Below are 21,771 nucleotides of genomic sequence, written 5' to 3'. Positions count from 1 at the left end.
GATACTACACCCTAAGACAGAAAATTGTCTTTGCAGGTCCACGTCTTCGTATAGCCCCAATATAACGGTACCTCTCTATATTCGGTATTTTGATGATTTCAGCGACATTATTCACTGGAATTGTTTCAAATTTGGTGTTTGAAGTTCCAAATGGATACTACACCCTAAGACTGAAAATTGTCTGTGCAGGTCCACGTCTTCGTATAGCCCCATATAACGGCACCTCGCTATGTTCGGTATTTTGATGATTTTAGCAACATTATTAACCGGAATTGTTTAAAATTTGATATTGTCGGTGCGGGTCCAGTTTCGAATTTGAATATGGCAATGGCTTATGACAAACAATGCATATGAATGTCCACGTCGTATAGACCCCAATATAACGGCTATATTCGGTATTTTTAAAATTTTAATAGAATTTTTTAAGTATTTTATTTTTTGAAAATTTCCAAATTTGTTGCAAATGGTGGAGGGTATTAAAAGTTCGGCCCGGCCGAACTTACTGCTTTTTAACTTGTTTTTTAAAGGAATGACATAAAAATACCAATTTTCTTGGATTACTCCGGAACCGGTTCCACAAGCTTTCAAATGATACCCATTTTGTAGAACCGGATAAAAACCGGATGTTGTATTCGAACTTTCGGGTCAAATAACCCAAAAATAATTATTTCCCTTAACTAGGTTAAAAAACTCAACTTGCTCGAAAATATCGAAAAATGTCAGAACTATTAGATTCTTGCAGGTAAAAACAAGGTTCAATACAGAAGTAAAGTGCATCTATTTCCATTTTTATAACCTCCACCATGGTATGAAAGATATATTAAGTTTGTCATTCCGTTTGTAACGCCTATCTGTACCTCAAGATATTCGGTATTTTGATGATTTGTGTCACTTTTTTTTGCCGAAATTTGTACTTCGAGTTCGTAATGGGTACAATTTCCTGTGACAGAATTGTCAATACAAATTTAAGTCCAATTATTCAATTTTTTAAAATTATGGTGACATTTTTCAATGGATTTTTTACATTTTGTAGTATTTTTAATTTGCTATTACATTTTGCAGCATTCTGCCAATTATTGAATCTTTACAATTCAAACAAATTAAAAAAAAAAATATTAAAACGAAAATAAAAACGTATCAAAATTTAATTTTCCATTCCATTTATGTGTGTTCAGAACAGATTATTTACGAAACTATTTTTTACGAAACTTACTTTATTTTTCTATCAAATTATCATGCTGATATCTGCAGAACTCAACTTCAAGTTTTGCAAAAATGCACATCATGTACATGTGTACTTTGGTTTCAATTTGAAATTATTGAAAACAAAAAATAAATAAATCCGAAAAAGTGTTAATAGGGTTGTGGTTATTCAATGTTTTGCGCAAAGATCTGTTTCATTTATGTCTTTCTGCTAAAGATTAAACTTTTCGAAAGCTACTGAATCTGCACTGGCCGACTCTCCTTTTGATGTTACATCATGTAAATTTGCTCGCTTTTGAAACCTGGATTCGAAATCATTATTATGCATTATATAGACCTTGAACTCGGAGTAAATAAAAAGAGCTGTATTTAAAATAACATCCTTGCTCAGTGAACCTCGTATTTTGATCATGTATCCCAATTGAGACCCCATCTCAACCAAATAAGGATCTCGTTCTTTTGTATCTTGTTTAGATTAATTTAATTGCCGTCTCTGCTGCAAATTGGTATTACTGTTGTATTATTGCCAAATGCAAAAATGTATTTCTACTACAACTTATACACACAATAACAAAGAAAAGGTAATCCCCCTTTTTAACGCATAAGTAGGGGATGATCAATGTAGCCAAACGTTGTAAAATTCCTAAAAGACAGGCCTACACAACTTTAAATTCAACGACGCTAATGGGATGTTATAGCTAAAAAAAAGAGACGCAATTCGGGTCCTTTTATACCATAGAATAGGTATAAGTTATCCTTAGGGCTCTTATTAAAATGGGTGCCTTGGGTCTACAAACATTCATCTCGTTAAAAATGACTACGTCATATATACAAAAATCCAACGCTTTTATGATCTATGAATAGTACGCTCCATATTTGGATAAGACTTGTATTTGAAAAACAAACGCGTCTAAATCTCTATAGGAAATACAGATGTTCGGATTCACTCCATGATGTCATACTCAATGTTCATGTGTGAATTAAACTCACCATTAAGTGCTTGCGGTCGAAAAGAACAGAAATTAATTTCTTAAAATACACAAAGGCTACCTCATCAGTTGATACTTTTTCAGGAATCGGATGAATTTGTGAGGCATCGGAGGAATCCAATTGACACTTGCAGCTAGATACATCATTTAATTGCTCCAAAGTCCAAGCATCCGGCTCCAGCCATGAATCCTCTCCATGTTCACAACAAATGTTGTTTACATGTAGAAAAAAGACATAACTGAGTATGAATGATTGCGCGAAATTCATTTTCACCGACGACGTTTAACACACACACTAGAGGTAAACAAGTAGTTTGACGATTTATCGGTAATCGAGTAAAAATCGACGTTCGAATACACAGCCCAAAGCAGATTATACGGGTAGTCGTATAAGTAATTTGTAAAAGGCATGGTAGTCGCTTCGACACAGCTGCTGGGACAATGAACTGTCAAACCGAATTTAAAATTGAAAATTATTAAAATTTGTAAAAATTGTGGCTTAACTCTAGTTTAGTAAAAACTCTTCAATTTTTTCGAAATTTTTTTCAGTGGTAGGTATTTTAACCATGATCTCGGGAAACTATTTTTTTCTTGGGGGACGAACCTGGGACCCCAGATTTTTGACCCGAAAGTCCGGGTTCAAGACCCCGACTAGACCCGGATCCACCTACCCGATATAGACAATGTGGGTATCGTTGGAAAGCTTATGAAAATACCTATCCGACAAGTGGTCACATGATGTAAGATGTTACGGTTCGGAAGTTATAGTCAAATTATCAATTTTTTGGACCCGGATTTTTTATAAAACCCCCAAAAAGTCAAAAAAGGGTCCATTATGGGGGACAACAAAATTGATGCCAAATTATAGCTGACACTTCTACCTTTCCAAAATGCTACAATTTGTGCTAATAACTTTACTGAGTCCTGAGATATGGGTCTTTCCATCCGCATAACCCGATTCTAACCACTTCATTAAAACTATGTTTTCAATAAAAAAGGTATATTTTGCGTAAGCATGAAGTTCAGAAATCTTTGGTTCTCGTTAGCCGGTGTAGGACATACCCAGAGGAGAAAATCTCAAGCCCCGGCCGAAGGCCGGCTACTTACAAAAGGTATCCAATTTAGAAAACTTTGGTTCGCGTTAGCCGGTGTGGGACATACCCAGAGGAGAAAATCTCAAGCCCCGGCCGAAGGCCGGCTATTTACAAAAAGTGTCAAATTTAGAAAACTTTGGTTCGCGTTAGCCGGTGTGGGACATATCCAGAGGAGAAAATCTCAAGTTCCGGCCGAAGGCCGGCTATTTACAAAAAGTGTAAAATATAGAAATCTTTGGTGCGCGTTAGCCGGTGTAGGACATACCCAGAGGAGAAAATCTCAAGCCCCGGCCGAAGGCCGGCTACTTACAAAAGGTATCCAATTTAGAAAACTTTGGTTCGCGTTAGCCGGTGTAGGACATACCCAGAGGAGAAAATCTCAAGCCCCGGCCGAAGGCCGGCTATTTACAAAAAGTGCCGAAATTATGAACCTTTTGTTCGCGTTAGCCGGTGTCGGACATACCCATAGGTGAAAATCTCAAGCCCCGGCCGAAGGCCGGCTATTTACAAAAAGTTCCAAATTTCGAAAACTTTTGCTATTCCGACGACTGCTACGCGAAATAAACACTTTTTTTATTGAAAACATCATTTTAATGAACTGGTTAGAATCGCGTTATGCGGATGGAAAGACCCATATCTCTGGACCCGAAAAAGGTATTAGCACAAATTGTAGCATTTTGGAAAGGTCAGAGTGTCAGCTATAATTTGGAAACAATTTTGTTGACCCCCATAATGGGCCCTTTTTTGACTTTTTGGGGGTTTCATAAAAAATCCGGGTCCAAAAAATCGATAATTTGACTATAACTTCCGAGCCAACTTACCCCTTCATGTGACCACTTGTTGGATAGGTATTTCCATAAGCTTTCAATCGATACCCATATTGTCTATATCGGGTAAGTGGATCCAGGTCCAGGCGGGGTCTTGATCCCGGACTTTCGGGTCAAAAATCTGGGGTCCCGGGTCCGTCCCCCAAGAAAAAAATAGTTTCCCGGGATCAGGGTAAAAATACCTACCTCTGGAAAAAATTTCGAAAAAATCTAAGAGTTTTTACTAAACTAGAGTTGTTCCAAAATTGTCTACTTATTTTTGACAAAACAATTTTAACATTTTGACATATCAATGTTCGCAAGCGTTGATGCATCTACATATATATTTCTTCTACCATGGTTAAAGGTCTACCTAATAGCATGTTTCCATTAGAATTAGAACAACGTTGTTCGCTCTCAGAATTACGTACACGAGCGAACCCGTTCAAACGGTCATGAAATGTAGTAACATGATTTATAAATTCTTACTTTATTTCCTCGTTTTATTACAATTTGAACCAATGAACATATAAAATTAATAAAAATAGACGCAGCAAATAACATCATAAATTCAAAATATGTTTTTCTTTAAAAAAATACATACTTTTCATTCATGATTTCCACTTTTTACACAATGTTGGAATTTTCAATATATTTCAATTGCTCTGTTCCAGAACTACAAGAATACTACGATCACCTATGGTAAATGAAGAGGTAAGGTAGAATTTTTTTCTAAGTGTGCCCGACTTTTGCCAATTTTGTGTATGTATTTGTTGTTTTGAAAAATAAAAACTATATATTTTCAAAATCAATTATTGGAAGAAACTAAAATTGCGGGGCGATATTAAGCAGATTTGCATTGGAATTGAAAGATTGAACACTTAGGATCATATTTTTTTTAGAGGTATTTCATTCCTCTTTCGCACTATTTTTAAAAAATAAACAAATAAATCAAATAATACCATTTTAAAAAATAAACAAATAATATCAAATAAATGAAAACAATTTGTTTAAGTTGAGTTTAGGGGCTATGCTCAGATTGACCTGAAGTTTACATCCTTTTAACCTTTTACAAAATGGTTATCATTTGAAAGCTTAGAGAAACACCTATCTAACAAGTGGTCATATGATCGGTTGGTTTTAATCGGTTCTCTAGTAATACAAGAAAATTGGTATTTTTGTACCGGGAAAAGCCATAGAAAAAAGCACAATACGTTGTAGCATACACTCTGGCCTTTCCAAAATGGTGCCATATTATCTCTAGTAGTTCCGAAGATATTGGTGTTGCAATTCATGAAATTGAGGTTTTCTCTACTAATATATATCTAACCATTATAGCTTTGTAGTTCCGAATGTATTGACTTTAAAGTCGAATTCCGTTTACTTCCAAAGGTTATAAAGTTTAGACAAACTGTGGATCGTGTAGCCGGTGTGAGGCATATCCCAGCGGAGAAAAACTAAAGCCTCGGGCGAAGGCCTGCTAGTTACAAAAATTACAATGTTTAGAAAAACTACGGATCGCGTAGCCGGTGTTAGACATACGCCAGGGGAGAAAATCTTAATCCCTGGCCGAAGACCATTTTCTTCTTTTTAGGGTTTTTTTATACCCTCCACCATACTATGGAGGGTATATTAACTTTGTCATTCCGTTTGTAACTCCTCGAAATACTCATGTCAGACCCAACAAAGTATATATATTCTTGATCAGCGTAAAATTCTAAGTCGATTTAGCGATGTCCGTCTGTCCGTCTGTCTCTCTGTTGTAATCAAGCTATCTTTCGAATGAATTGAGCTAGATGGCTAAAATTTTGCGCACATGTTTATTTTTCCAGTAAGTTCGTAAATGGGCCATGTTTACATATAGCTCCCATATAACGGTAACCCCCCTATATTCGGTATTTTGATGATTTTAGCGACGTTATTCACCGGAATTGTTTCAAATTTGGTATTTGAAGTTCCAAATGGATACTACACCCTAAGATAGAAAATTGACTGTGCAAGTCTATGCCCCCATATAACGGTACCTCCCGATATTCGGTATTTTGATGATTTTAGCGACGTTATTCACGGGAATTGTTTCAAATCTGGTATTTGAAGTTCCAAATGGATACTACACCCTAAGACAGAAAATTGTCTTTGCAGGTCCACGTCTTCGTATAGCCCCAATATAACGGTACCTCTCTATATTCGGTATTTTGATGATTTCAGCGACATCATTCACTGGAATTGTTTCAAATTTGGTGTTTGAAGTTCCAAATGGATACTACACCCTAAGACTGAAAATTGTCTGTGCAGGTCCACGTCTTCGTATAGCCCCATATAACGGCACCTCGCTATGTTCGGTATTTTGATGATTTTAGCAACATTATTAACCGGAATTGTTTAAAATTTGATATTGTCGGTGCGGGTCCAGTTTCGAATTTGAATATGGCAATGGCTTATGACAAACAATGCATATGAATGTCCACGTCGTATAGACCCCAATATAACGGCTATATTCGGTATTTTTAAAATTTTAATAGAATTTTTTAAGTATTTTATTTTTTGAAAATTTCCAAATTTGTTGCAAATGGTGGAGGGTATTAAAAGTTCGGCCCGGCCGAACTTACTGCTTTTTAACTTGTTTTTTAAAGGAATGACATAAAAATACCAATTTTCTTGGATTACTCCGGAACCGGTTCCACAAGCTTTCAAATGATACCCATTTTGTAGAACCGGATAAAAACCGGATGTTGTATTCGAACTTTCGGGTCAAATAACCCAAAAATAATTATTTCCCTTAACTAGGTTAAAAAACTCAACTTGCTCGAAAATATCGAAAAATGTCAGAACTATTAGATTCTTGCAGGTAAAAACAAGGTTCAATACAGAAGTAAAGTGCATCTATTTCCATTTTTATAACCTCCACCATGGTATGAAAGATATATTAAGTTTGTCATTCCGTTTGTAACGCCTATCTGTACCTCAAGATATTCGGTATTTTGATGATTTGTGTCACTTTTTTTTGCCGAAATTTGTACTTCGAGTTCGTAATGGGTACAATTTCCTGTGACAGAATTGTCAATACAAATTTAAGTCCAATTATTCAATTTTTTAAAATTATGGTGACATTTTTCAATGGATTTTTTACATTTTGTAGTATTTTTAATTTGCTATTACATTTTGCAGCATTCTGCCAATTATTGAATCTTTACAATTCAAACAAATTAAAAAAAAAAATATTAAAACGAAAATAAAAACGTATCAAAATTTAATTTTCCATTCCATTTATGTGTGTTCAGAACAGATTATTTACGAAACTATTTTTTACGAAACTTACTTTATTTTTCTATCAAATTATCATGCTGATATCTGCAGAACTCAACTTCAAGTTTTGCAAAAATGCACATCATGTACATGTGTACTTTGGTTTCAATTTGAAATTATTGAAAACAAAAAATAAATAAATCCGAAAAAGTGTTAATAGCTCATTGTACCATCGGATGTGTTGATGTGGCTATTTGTATTATTTCATCATTCATATACCTTACACCTTCCTTTTTTCCAATTAAAATGATTCATAGCAGTTGAATTGAAGTGAACTCTCATATAACAAATTTCAATACCCTCCATCAATAGGTAAAAAGCAACAGGTACCGTTATTTGTAGGCTATAGGAAAACGTTGACCTATATAGACAAAAATATGGCACAAAAGGTAGAACCCATTACAAACTGTAAATACCAAATTCAAAATAAAGTGACCAAAATACCATTATATGGTAGCTATAGGAAACGTGAACCTATATATACATGCTCTGCCCATTATGAACACCAAATTTTAGACAAATTCATTAGAAAATGTTGCTTCAATCGCCGAAATACCGAATATCCAAAGTTACCGTTATATGGGTGGTATAGTAAAACGTGGACCTATACAGACTAGTTCAGCTACCGTTACAAACTCTCAATATCAAATTTTGAACAATTCCGTGAAAACATATCATTCAAATCATCAAAATACCTTGTATCGGGAGGTGCTGTTCAATGGGGGATATACGAAAACAATACCAGTCATCCTAGACAAAATACAAACCATTGTGCCAAATTTCAAAGTTGTATATCAAAAAATCTGTACTGTATCGGACTACAGACAGGTGGACATCGTTAAATCTACTTAAAATATTATGCTGACCTTCAATATATGTACTTTAAGGTGTCTGCGACAACTACAGGTATTACAAACAAAATTATATTTTTAATATACCCTCCTTTCTAAGGTGCAGGATATAAAAACAGATTGTGCGATATTGACATATCGGTTCTTTACTTAATGAGTAGCATAACTCGAAGAAGGCACCTTAATTTTTTCCTGCAAAACGTTTTTATTTGCTTTATCAAATTTTCATGTTGGTATATGTAGAACTTGTAAATCAATAAAACAGTATATTGACCTTTCATAGAAATTTAGTACTGATTTCTTATGACCTCTTCGCAAATAATTGACTAAGTACATATATTATATTTTGTGTAATAATCTTTTTTAATTTGGGAAGTCAAATTTCAATCGATAACTTAAAATGAGTTTTTTTTCGAAAGTCGTTAGTTTTTAGTTGTGACATCTTTTGAATAAATGAGCGATATGTTTTTTGTTTCATATATATTTTTTAAATAAATGAACATTGGTAGTGGGATTCTATTTTATAGAATCAAAAACAGTAAAAAAGATTTAAGAACTGCAACGGTCGGAGCCAACAAAACTCAGTCGGGTAATTGTCATGTAATTATTTATTTTTTTATTTCTTCTTGTGCTTTTTACCATCTTTAGCTAATTCTAGGCCCAAAATATTTTTTGTTGGTATTTTGTATTTCTCTGTGAGCAAATTGTAAATAAATCTGACTTGGTTCCCTTGTATCTGTAGCATATCCCCCTTCTGGTTAGGAAGGGATACAATTGTTGTGCTGGCAGCTGCTCCCTGTTTGCACAATTTCACAAACTCTGGCAATATTATTCCATAAGCCTCTAAATTACTAACCAACGTCACTTTCTTGTTCCCCGATCGAGTTGCTAAAGACATTTGAATCATAGGTTTATTGCTCGACACGTTCGTTACTGTACACATTTGGTAAGAATGCTGCATTTGTGATGTAATGAGAGCAATGATGTTGGATAATGTTGCAGTCTTCGTTTTACATATCGATTGTAAGCATTCGTCTAGCTCGTATGACTTTGGCTCCGCAGTAGAGTCTTTTGACAGTGGCAAATTGTGTACATTTAGATATTCGCGAATAACTTTTTTTATTTTAGATGCTGGTATCCCTTCTCCTCGTTTGTAGTTAATTTTTGTGAAAAATGGAGCCGTCGAGTCAGTTACTGTATACAACTCCATTAATTCGGAATGGAATAAGGAATTTTCCATGGTTCCGTCACTGTTAGCTGTCGGTTTTTTATAATCTGTAATAAAATTAACCAACTCAGGGTGTTCCAAATCAACATATGTTATTTTGTCAACACCCTTGGTTTCCTCCTTTACAACTATAAAGCCTTCTTCAATCATTTCATTGAGAAAATTCGATAACTTTTTGTATTTCGTTTTCTTTATGTCTATGGCTTCTTGAGCTTCAGGTACGACATAAAGACGATAAAAATTGCTAGTTAGCAATGGCAGTTGTAAAGCTTTGCCATGGTTCTTTAATGCTGATAGAAATGCGTTCTTCAGTATTTGCTCTGGGCTGGTAACATCATTTGTATTATCGTTGTCTGTTATATTCACTTCGTTTCCGACAAGGTTCTCTTTATTATCGATCACTGAATCCTCTGATGTTTCTTGCAAAGTTTCACTTTTAATACTCAGGTCTTCAAATCGATCAAGCACAACGTTTTCGTTCATTTGGGTTTCAAGCTTTTGCTCTTCGTTTCTCTTTAGCTTTGGTGTTTTTCCTAATTCAGGAAAGTCATCCTCTGACAACGTAGTCTTAAATTCTGGTACTTGTTGAGCTAGTTGTGGTTCGATACCCCATAATTTATCACCAAACAAATGTAACATTTTAACGGCGACACCATGCCCACCGCACATGTATAAATCTTCGCTCGAACGAGGTAAAACGCCAACGCCAACAGCATGTTTGTTGGACGTTAGATTTACAGCAACTAAAATAAAGTAAAATCTCATGAAGGCATTCCGCTTGTTATACCATATAGAAATGGAAATCTTACCCAATTGACCTTTTTTGTAGTGACCGTAAACGTACATACCACCTTTCCCATGAGTTACTACTCCTGGCAGCATCAAATCGGCACCATTGTTTAGTTTGGGCAGAACTGCCGGATGAGTAGTAAAGTATGGTAATAAATCCGGCACCTACAATTCGACGTAAAAAGAATCTATCAATGTTAGTCTGGGAACAAGTTCAGTTTATGGTCCCTCGAGGAACTTTTGTAACATTTTTCAGAATTCTGGGGATCGGAATCGGGATATGAGCCCCTGAACGCAATATGGATTAAAGCAGTAGGGATGTAAGCCTTGTTAACGAGTGAGCCCAAACCCTCCACAAATCAACAAAATCTTATGTTAAAAGTTCTTGTCTTTCTAGGCGGCTGGTCTCTGGCCATAATTCAAGAATTTCAACTATGGGCAAATTCCAACACAGGCTAAGTCACAAAATATCTTTTTAATATGAGTTTTTGTGGGTGTTGAAAGATGGAATTCTTTATGATAATAAGCAATATCATGGAAATCCTTGTTTCAAAAACTTTCGGAAATATAGATTTCCGCAAAAAAAAGTAGACGTTGCAGTTTTAAACAAAACCCCATACGCTACACATGGTTAAACTTTTACAAAGATCCGTAAGGAGACCTTCAACTTGATCTAAGTCATTGTTCCAATATAAACATTCTCAAAAAAAGATTAAATTGAGATATTAAAAATTGAATTTGTATGTGTATTCATAAAAATCTAATGAGACTCACTTTCCAAAGCGCGTATATTGTTGGCACAAGCTTTTTTTCTTCATTTTCAAAGAAAATAGGCAATTTGTCCACACAATAAACAGACGTCTGTATTTCACCACAAGTTACTATTTTTAACGTCGTAACATTCGATTTCGGCGGTATTAAAACTTCCGAATTTGCGTCAGGGTATTCTGTTAATAGACGAGCTCGTAATTTTTTAGCTTCCGAAGCTTTAAGTGGTGCATTACTTTTCAATTTGAAAGTTTTAAGGAACATGTCTATTTCGGTCCAATTTTTCTAAATAAATTAATTACTTCTCCAAATTATTGACAAGTTGACTAAAATTTATCGACTTTTGCATGCCCATCTAAAGTACGACGTGCATGCTTGTCGATTGTAGCCACAATCACAAGTCCTAAGACCATGTTCTCATTGCATTTTAAAAATGCGCGCTGATGTAAACAACGGATAAAATTGTGTGTTTTAAGAGTTTTGCATCATTAATACAATACGTTTTTCTGAACATTTTTACAGTTTAAAAATATTTTTGTATTTCCATTATGCAATGTAAATATTTCTCTATTTTGTATTTGTATTGCTAAACATCTAATATTTTTATTCAAATAATATATTCAATTTCAAATATAATTTCTCATACACATGGTAGAATTAAGAAGGTAAAGTCATGCAATCATATGTTTACATTTTTTCAATTATTTATTTAAAACATAACAATGTCAAAATTTATTGGTCTGTTCCAGAACCTGGAAGAATTTACTAGTTTTGCATATTTTTCGATATCATAAAGGGAATATCCATGGTACTATAAAGAGAAGGTAGGCCAACTTTGAAAAAATTGCAAGTATAGAGGTCTACCTGTTTTTCTAAAGGATTATTTCGCTACAAAAACTCTAGATTTTGTTGATGCATACGATGAAATAAACATTTTGAAAACATCCGAATTTGAATGTTTTCTGAACAATTTTGTTGTTATTGAAAAGAAAACACATACATAAATAAATGAAGATGACATATTAAGCCAAGAAAATAAAAAAATTGAAATCATATGGTAGTTCTGCCCTACCTTGAATTCATTGTATCATGGGAATATCATTCTGAAACAGACCATATTTTATAAATCCAATGTTTACACAGATAAGGTAAATTGCAGAAAATGCAGAGATGGATATTCCTATTTGAAATTACTTTACCGTCTTAATTTAAAATTTTAAGAAATAATAAAATTAAAATAATTGACCTCTTACACAGCCACTTTCTTCCTAACATGAAAAGGCAAATACGCATCAAGAAAATACATGCTCTGTTCCAGTACCTGCTAGAATCTATTCGGGAAAATCTGTTATCGTAGTAAAAACTCTTCTTCTGGAACCAGCGTACGAAAAAACGGAATTTGTTTTTTTATTGTGGTCAGTTTGCGATGAGTGGAAACGAAAATAAAACTGAAATTTACTCTGCTGCATGATGCAACATTGGAAACAAAACAGTGCAAACCTCATTGCAAACGTTTGCCCATGGTAGAAGAATACAGGTAGCTACATAAACGCTTGGAAACATTGATATATCAACATTTTTTAAATGTTTCTTCAAAAATAAGTAGATTTGTACATGTTTCCTTACACGACGGCAATCGGAGGTTGTTATGATATGTATTTTTTTACAATTTTTACAAATTTGAACAAGTTTTCATTCAAAAATATCATTTGCAAAATTTGTTTGACAATTCATTGTCCCATTCTTTTACCATGTGTTTGCCTGTATATGAACTCATTATGAATTAAGTAAAAACTAATTTAAAGTCAAATTCATAACTTTTTATCCATTTATTATGTGCATCATTCAATCAAAAAATGTGTCGAAGTACTTTAAATCAATCGTATTATTTGTGTACTTCTGGCGCTGAAAACGATTGAAAACAAAAATACAAGTTTTGATATTTCGTGTGAGCGGTACGCCGTTATTAAATGCCAATGATGATAGGCCTTGATTCTTAAGGGCTAAGTACATAAGAAGCTTGAAGTCATGGCTAGGCATATTTTGTAACATTTCATAAAGGGAGTACAGAGCCGCACTAAAATCCTGCCGTCATTATCCATTATAACTTGACATTAATATGCCTAGCCTTGACTTCAAGCCTTTTATGTACTTGCACCCTTACACGCAATCGAACACAGTTATTTTTTTTTTTTTTTTTTTTTTTTGGTTTTAGAAAGTTGAAACTTGGCCAATTTCCAGATAACGCCACAACAAAGAACACAGTTATTGTTCTTGTGAAAGTGATTATTATTTTTCTTAAATCATACAAATCGATTACTAGATTTTTATCGATTGCTTAGCAGCTCTAACAACGATTAGACTATAGTCAGTTTACGTATCCCTAGTTAACACCCTATTTTGCCTACAGAGAACAAGAAATACAGAAAATTTTAAATTATCTTAAAAAAAGTATTAAACTGCAAATGAAACAACATTTATGCTAGACTAAGCGACTCTTGTTAGTTACAAACAATAAATTTATAATGCAAAAGTATCATTGAGCCAAACGAAACGAAAAAATAAACCCATATAGATAAAATGCGACAACGATAGATATGGGTAAGACAGTTACAGTAAATACATACACACGTACAGATTTTAATGGTGTCCTTTTTCGCGAGCAGATTTTCACATCTTCATTGAATTTTTTGACAAAACCGTGAAACGAATTATTCATATCAACACAACAATACAATACTCAAATCATTAATTGTCTAAACTAAGTGTGCACCGCATCAGCCATAAACGTAAATCCAAGTAATTTATGCGACTGAAAATTCAGTCTGTTGCTTGAAACATGAAGTTTGCTTATTTATCCTGTCGCATCATTGTAATATTGGCATTGCTTGCACATCATGTCACCACCAGCATAGAAACGTATAATGAAGTAGTGAGCTCCACAGTAGGAAAATCAAAGTCACTGCCACAATCTCCAGCTTCAGTGGGGGCGAGCAGCAGCATTATCGAACTGTTCAGCAGCGCTGCATATAAGGGCTTTGAGTCTGCAGCGTTGACATACGAAGATCCAAACAATACATCGAGTCCCTCTTCGTCCAATCAGTCACTGTCGTTTAATTTAGAAAATAAAACAAATAACAATGGTGACTCGTCATCAGCGCCGAGTGACTTACACTCAGGTGCGGAAAGCAGCAATAAAACTGTGAACAACTTTATTACTAAGAAGGTTCACTTTGACACCCAATTAAACCACTTGGTTGTGGACACGGTGACGGGGCGCGTTTATGTGGGTGGTGTAAATAACCTATATCAATTATCGCCCGATTTGGAGATACACGAGAGTGTAAAGACCGGCCCCAAAAACGATTCGGTTGAGTGTTCGATATTAGATTGTCCTGCGCATGCGAAACGTAAGCCCACCGATAACTATAACAAGGTCCTGCTAATTGACCGCGCAACTTCACGCCTGATCGTATGCGGAAGCTTGTTCCAAGGAAATTGCACAGTACATAACCTACAGAATGTGTCGATTATAGAGCAGGAAGTTCAAGACGCAGTTGTGGCGAACGATGCTAATTCTTCGACAGTTGCATTTATCGCGCCTGGGCCCCCACAGCACCCCCTAACGAATGTAATGTATGTAGGAGTTACTTATACAAATAACTCGCCCTATCGGAGTGAAATACCGGCAGTAGCTTCACGTTCGTTGGAGAAGAAAAATATGTTTCAAATAGCTTCGGCGGCGGTAACAACGGGAACACGAACATTCATCAACTCGTATGCCCGCGAAGGATATTTGGTCACGTATGTCTATGGCTTTAGTTCTGAGAAGTTTTCTTATTTCCTAACAACGCAACTGAAGCGCAATCATCACGTGTATCCAAAGGAATACATTACCAAACTTGTCCGAATTTGTCAAGAGGATTCAAATTACTACTCTTACACTGAGATACCAGTTGAGTGTTCCAGCGGCACCAAGTACAATTTGGTACAAGCCGCCTACTTGGACAAGCCAAGTGCGGACTTGGCTGAGAGTCTTTCTGTGACACCACAAGACGACGTCCTTTATGCTGTATTTTCCGAGGGCCGTGGTAACCAATCAACTGACAACTCGGCGCTTTGCATATATTCATTAAAATCAATAAGACAAAAGTTTATGCAGAATATTAAATCGTGCTTCAATGGTAATGGATTCAGAGGCCTCGACTTCATATCCCCCGATATGCGATGTGTGCCAACAAAACTGCAAACTATTGGCGAAGACTTTTGCGGTTTGGACGTCAACTCTCCACTTGGTGGTGATCAACCGATTACTGCAGTCGCTGTTCTGAAGTTTAAAGATTATCTTACATCAATTGCTGCGACCAGCTCCAGCGGCTATACGGTTGTCTTCATTGGAACTGGCAACGGATATTTGAAGAAAATCGTTGTTGAATCGAGCACGGTAGCAAATGAATATGCCGAGATACCAATTTCCGTAGGTTCGCCAATTCTCAAAGACATGCTTTTTGACAATCAGAACATGCATTTGTATGTTATGTCAAGGTCGCAGGTCGCCAAAGTTAAGGTTTACGATTGCAGTGGCTACAAAACATGTGGTGAATGTTTGGGAGCACATGATCCCTACTGCGGTTGGTGTTCTTTGGAAAACAAGTGCTCATCACGATCAACTTGCCAGGACGATGTCAACGATCCCCTGTACTGGATAAACTACAAGACGGGAAAGTGTACGACCATAACTAGTGTAATGCCTCATCAATTGCAACGAACAACAGCTCGAACTTTGGAACTGATCATTGACCACTTGCCACAGCTAAAAGAAAACTTGGTGTGTGCTTTTACGACAGAAGAAAAGGCGCTATTTACGAATGCGACAAAGAAGAGAAATGGTGTGAACTGCACTACTCCACGGACAGATATGTTGCCACAGATTGGACAAGGAAAACACCACTTTACTGCGAAATTGTCTGTGCGCACTCGCAATGGCCCCGATTTGGTATCAACCGATTTTACATTCTTCGACTGTAGTACTCACTCGTCGTGTACTCGCTGCGTATCTTCAGAATTCCCTTGTGACTGGTGCGTCGAAGCCCATCGTTGCACACATGATACAGCAGAAAACTGTCGCAATGATATCCTTGTAACTGGCGTCAGTCGTATTGGTCCCAGTTATCGATCTGGACCAGGGTTTTGTCCGACTATAAATGCTACGGGCGATGGGAGTGAGATTCTTGTGGCCGCAGGCACCAGCAAGTCCATTAAAGTTAAGGTTCATATAATCGGGCAATTCATAGTACAAACTCGATTTGTGTGTCAATTCAACATTGAAGGACGCGTCACTAGTCTAAATGCCCAGCTATTAGGCGATACAATCTACTGTGATAGCATGGAATTCCAATATACATCTCGTTCGCCCAATTTGACGGCGACATTTGCTGTTATCTGGGGAGGTTCGAAGCCCCTGGACAACCCACATGATATACACGTGGTCATATATCGTTGTCGTGATATGGCCGACAGTTGTGGCATGTGCCTAGCGCTGGCACAAAAATACAACTGCGGTTGGTGTTCGTCCACGAACACATGCGAGGTCGAAGAGCAGTGCAACAAGAATAATAATGAAGGCAAAACCGACTGGTTGAATCGAATGGAAACATGTCCCAATCCGGAAATACATTATTTTTCACCAAAAACAGGACCCTGGGAGGGCGGTACCAACATAACGATACGCGGCATCAACTTGGGTAAAAAGTTCTCCGACATTTACTCGGGAGTACGCATTGCAGGAATAAATTGTTCGCCCTTTGAAAAGTTCTACGTGGATACCAAGGAAATTGTTTGTATAGTGGACAGTCCCGGGGAACAAATGTACCGTAGTGGCCGCATTGTTGTACAAATTGGCGATTATCGGGGAGAGTCAAAAGAGGACTATGAATTTGTTGACCCCAAGATATCATCCTTCAGCCCCAGACATGGACCCGTTTCCGGTGGAACTCAGATACGAATAATTGGAAAGTATTTAAATTCCGGTTCACGAATTCAAGCTTTCATAAATGATCACTTGCCATGCGAGATTCTCAGTGTAGATGAAAATCAGGCAATTTGCAGCACGTCCTCGTCGCCGGGTATCATCGAGGGGCGTCTGAAGATGGTATTTGATAACGGCCCAAGAGAATTTAACGAGTACAACTTTAAATATGTACTTGATCCCACCGTTGAACAGGTATACTCCGGAACCCCAGGCGGCCAAATAAAAGTCCCCAAAGGGATACCAGCAGGCGGCACAGAAATAACTGTGATTGGTACGCATTTCAACTTTATACAGGCACCTAGCATGTATGTCATTTATAAGAACAAAACGTTCCTCAGCCAGTGTCAAGTTAAATCATCAACTGAAATGATTTGCGATTCACCAACGGTGGAAACTAGCGCTGACGACATGTTAGAGGCCGAGAATCCGCAAAAGTTGGAATACGGATTCCTAATGGACCATGTATTGCAAGTGCAAAATCTTTCGGCCAAACATCAAAATTATTACGAATTGTACCCGAATCCCGTTTATTACAACTTTGAAGAACGCGTCAAGTACTACAAGAGCGAATATTTAACTATCAACGGACGCCATTTGGATCGGGCATGTAGCGAAAGCGATGTGAAAGTATTCATTGGCAAAAAGTTGTGCAATATTACGTCGTTGTCGCGACAACAACTGACGTGTCGTCCTCCATTGGAGCCCTTCGGGGGAGACAACTACGATACGGATGACGACAGTGGTCCAGAAAGCAAGGACAGCTCTGGGCCTGAGGTTGTTGTGCGCATTGGACGTTCGTTGGAGTACAGAATCGGGGTATTGAGCTATGCCTCGCCGAATATCATGGACGATTTGGGCAAAAATGCTTTTGTGGTCGTTGTTTCGGGTGTTATACTATTGCTCTTGATATTCGTCGCACTATTGGTGGCATACAAGAAGAAAACATCGGAATCAAATAGAGTGCTTAGAAACATGCAAGAACAAATGGATATTTTGGAGTTGCGGGTGGCCGCTGAATGCAAAGAAGCCTTTGCTGAATTACAAACAGAAATGACAGATCTTACCGGAGACCTTACTTCAGGTGGTATTCCATTCCTCGACTACTGCACTTATGCAATGAAAATATTGTTTCCGAATCATGAAGACCACATTGTACTCCAATGGGAACGACCCGAGTTGTTGCGCAAGGAAAATGGCTTGCGGCTATTCGGTAAGCTAATCATGAATAAAACTTTTCTACTTTTATTTATTCGAACCCTTGAATCAAATCGCTACTTCTCGATGAGAGAGCGAGTCAATGTTGCCTCTCTAATTATGGTAACATTGCAATCAAAGCTGGAATACTGCACAGACATTTTGAAAACACTGTTGAGTGATCTGATTGAGAAATGCATTGAAGGAAAGAGCCATCCCAAACTGCTACTACGAAGAACGGAAAGTGTCGCCGAAAAAATGTTGAGTGCATGGTTCACCTTCCTCCTATATAAATTTCTAAAGGAGTGTGCTGGTGAACCTCTATACATGCTTTTCCGTGCGGTAAAAGGCCAAGTAGACAAGGGTCCAGTGGACGCCTGTACATATGAAGCTCGCTACTCATTGAGTGAAGAGAAACTCATTCGACAGCTCATTGATTTCAGACCCATGACAGTTTATGCCAGCATAATACAACAGCCAATATTTTGTAACAATGTGGAGATGCTACCAACACACACTGAGAATGTGCCAGTCAAAGTTTTAGATTGCGATACTATAGGACAAGTTAAAGAGAAGTGCTTGGACACTATTTATCGCAATATACCGGCTAGTCAAAAACCCAGAAAAGATGATTTGGACCTTGAATGGCGAACAGGTGCAACTGGCCGAGTTATTTTGTATGACGAAGACACAACCTCAAAGACTGAGAACGAGTGGAAGAAGCTGAACACGCTGCAACATTATAACGTTCCGGACGGCGCAGCCCTGAGCTTGGTTCCCAAACAAAGTTCAATTTATAACTTTTCCATTTTGTCCGACAAAAACGAAAAATCACATAAATACGAGACATTAAATCTTTCCAAATTCACATCATCTTCGCCAACATTCAGCAGAGCTGGTAGTCCCCTTAATAATGACATCCATGAAAACGGTATCAAATACTGGCATCTGGTCAAGCATCACGACAACGATGTCCAGAAAGAGGGAGAACGGGTCAATAAGCTCGTCTCGGAAATATATTTGACACGCCTTCTAGCAACGAAAGGCACATTGCAAAAATTCGTCGACGATCTATTCGAGACAATTTTCAGCACAGCCCACCGTGGTTCGGCTTTGCCATTAGCTATTAAGTACATGTTTGATTTTCTTGATGACCAGGCCCTGTTGCATGGCATCACTGATCCCGAGGTTGTGCACACTTGGAAAAGCAATAGCTTGCCACTACGTTTCTGGGTGAATCTCATTAAGAATCCTAACTTCGTCTTTGACATCCACAAATCGAATATCGTCGATTCCTGCCTCTCCGTTGTCGCACAAACATTCATGGACTCATGCTCCACATCCGATCACAGGCTAGGCAAGGATTCGCCCAGTTCAAAACTGCTCTACGCAAAAGACATACCAGAATACCGCAAATGGGTTGATCGCTACTATCACGACATCCGAGAGATGCCACCAATCTCCGATCAGGACATGAATGCCATGTTGGCTGAGGAGTCGCGACTTCACACATCCGAATTCAACACAAACTGTGCTCTCCACGAACTCTACACCTACGTGGTCAAATACAATGAGCAACTGGCAGTCACATTGGAGGAGGACGAGTTTTCGCAAAAGCAGCGTCTTGCCTATAAACTAGAACAAGTCCACAACATCATGTCAGCCGAGTAATAGCTCTGACCATGCAAAGTGAAAGCTACTATATTTTGTAATATGTAATCATTAACAATTAAGCAAAGTAAAATATAAAACTAATTGGTGTTCAACATTTTTTTAATAAGCAAAGAAAACGTATTGGAAGATACCAAGTAATAAAAGTCAATCTTAAAAAGCAAATTCAAATTGTAACTCCCAATTTGGGCTCAATAAAAACAAAAACAAAAACCAACAACATATTGATATTCAAAACATATTTAAGTATTAATCGATGTCAAGTTCTTTTTTGTTGTATATTTTCTCATTTTTTAACGAAAATGCTATATACATTTTCCACCATTTATACATATATCATTTAACAATGTAATTTTCGATCGTGTCTGTCCAACAAGAAGCCAACTTGGATTTCCAATTAACACAACTAACAAATGAATCTTGCAGTGAAAGTAAACCACAACTCATCTCATCATGCTCAACTTCTGATGTAGGTTAACGATGCTTGTTGCATTGTCGTACCTGCACAACACTGCCACTCTCACACTGTCATACGAACATACAAACATAGAAGAATGTGTACTCGAAAACTACGCTTTATTCTTGCTGGACAGACCTAAAATAGAGAAGTACGAAATCATAACTATAATTTTAAACGATAACAAATAATAATAATAATAAATGTATTACGAATATAATTTATAAAATATTGATGTTTTGTCTATTTCATATATTAAGCCTAAGAAGCCACATAATAATAACATACATATCCCAAACGAAAATACATTCATGAAACATCTGAAATGAAAAAACGTTGTATGTAACTGCTTGTATAAACGAGTACATGCGCATTTCTTTGTTCGACCACAGTAGTTCACTAGTATCAGTAGCTGGGTGTACAAGTCAACCTATTGTATTTCCTGTGCAATTGTAAGAGGGTGGTAAACGATAAGTATACATATGTATATATTGTATGTACGGATTCAATGCAAACGTAAGGAACCAAATGTGAGATAAGTCTCTACAATATCTTACATAAAGTAAATTCATTTTAGTTCTTTGAATGGAATAAAAGAAGTGTGTGTTTATATTGTTTCTTGCTAAATTTCCCCCCGTGCTTTAACAATGGGTCAGTTTTGATAACTTGATAATACTTACTGAGTTTAGTAATGTGGGCGAGCATCATCATTTCAAAATATTGGGTTATTTAATTTTGTACAATGTGTATTCATTGAGTCGCTCAGATATAGTTGAAACTTTACCTTTGATGGGTTAAAAGAAATCGGTTTCCCAAATTCCCGTTACAAGGGTATTTGAGACAAACAATTTGTCCGCATAATTTAATGGTGTTCTCATTTATGTTATATACTTTTCCTAATTTTTAAAATGAAATACATGGATTTCTTCCAAAAATATGTTCACAAATGACCGGAACACATATATTCCCAACGGTAACACAAATTCAAATCTGTGTATGTCCAACACCGGCTACGAAAATGAATATAAGTCAGAGCCTCTAATTTTCTCCTCTGGTGTCTATGCTACAAAAAATTGAGATGATTCCCCAATTTTCTTTAAACATCTTCTAAATCTAGATTGAACCAGTAATTTCTTAACAGATATACCTAATATTATCCTTCACACTATGTTAAAATGATTTATACGGTCGTATACACTAATACGCAATGTCCATATCTGATCAAATGCATTGGCACAAGAAATTCTACAATTACTAAAGATAGCAGCAACATCCAAATTGATTTAAATATTAGTGTCAAAGTCGATGCAACGTTTTCTGTTTTAATTTCTTTTTTCTGATAAATACTATGTATATATTTTTAGCAGTTTCTTAAGTCTTGCTA

The 21,771-nt window shown here is 36.7% G+C and overlaps 2 protein-coding genes across 2 annotated transcripts; one reads left to right on the top strand and one right to left on the bottom strand.

The window, feature by feature from the left end:
* Positions 1-8,839: 8,839 nt before the first annotated feature.
* LOC101890979 (eukaryotic translation initiation factor 2D) lies at positions 8,840-11,367 on the bottom strand. The gene is made up of 3 exons (XM_005176038.4): positions 11,041-11,367; positions 10,287-10,431; positions 8,840-10,220 (listed from the first exon to the last, which is right to left on the bottom strand). Exons 1-3 carry the CDS (start codon positions 11,296-11,298, stop codon positions 8,866-8,868), a joined length of 1,758 nt encoding a protein of 585 aa, XP_005176095.2. The 5' UTR covers positions 11,299-11,367; the 3' UTR covers positions 8,840-8,865.
* Positions 11,368-13,402: 2,035 nt separating this feature from the next.
* Positions 13,403-20,147, top strand: LOC101891150 (plexin-A4). The gene is made up of 2 exons (XM_005176039.4): positions 13,403-13,635; positions 13,701-20,147. Exon 2 carries the CDS (start codon positions 13,874-13,876, stop codon positions 19,928-19,930), a length of 6,057 nt encoding a protein of 2,018 aa, XP_005176096.2. The 5' UTR covers positions 13,403-13,635; positions 13,701-13,873; the 3' UTR covers positions 19,931-20,147.
* Positions 20,148-21,771: the final 1,624 nt, after the last annotated feature.

The sequence above is a fragment of the Musca domestica genome, unplaced genomic scaffold, assembly GCF_030504385.1.
Source record: "Musca domestica strain aabys unplaced genomic scaffold, Musca_domestica.polishedcontigs.V.1.1 33, whole genome shotgun sequence".
Classification (NCBI taxonomy): domain Eukaryota; kingdom Metazoa; phylum Arthropoda; class Insecta; order Diptera; family Muscidae; genus Musca; species Musca domestica.
The sequence above is the reverse complement of the archived record's forward strand: the minus strand, read 5'-3'. Positions and strand labels throughout refer to the sequence as shown.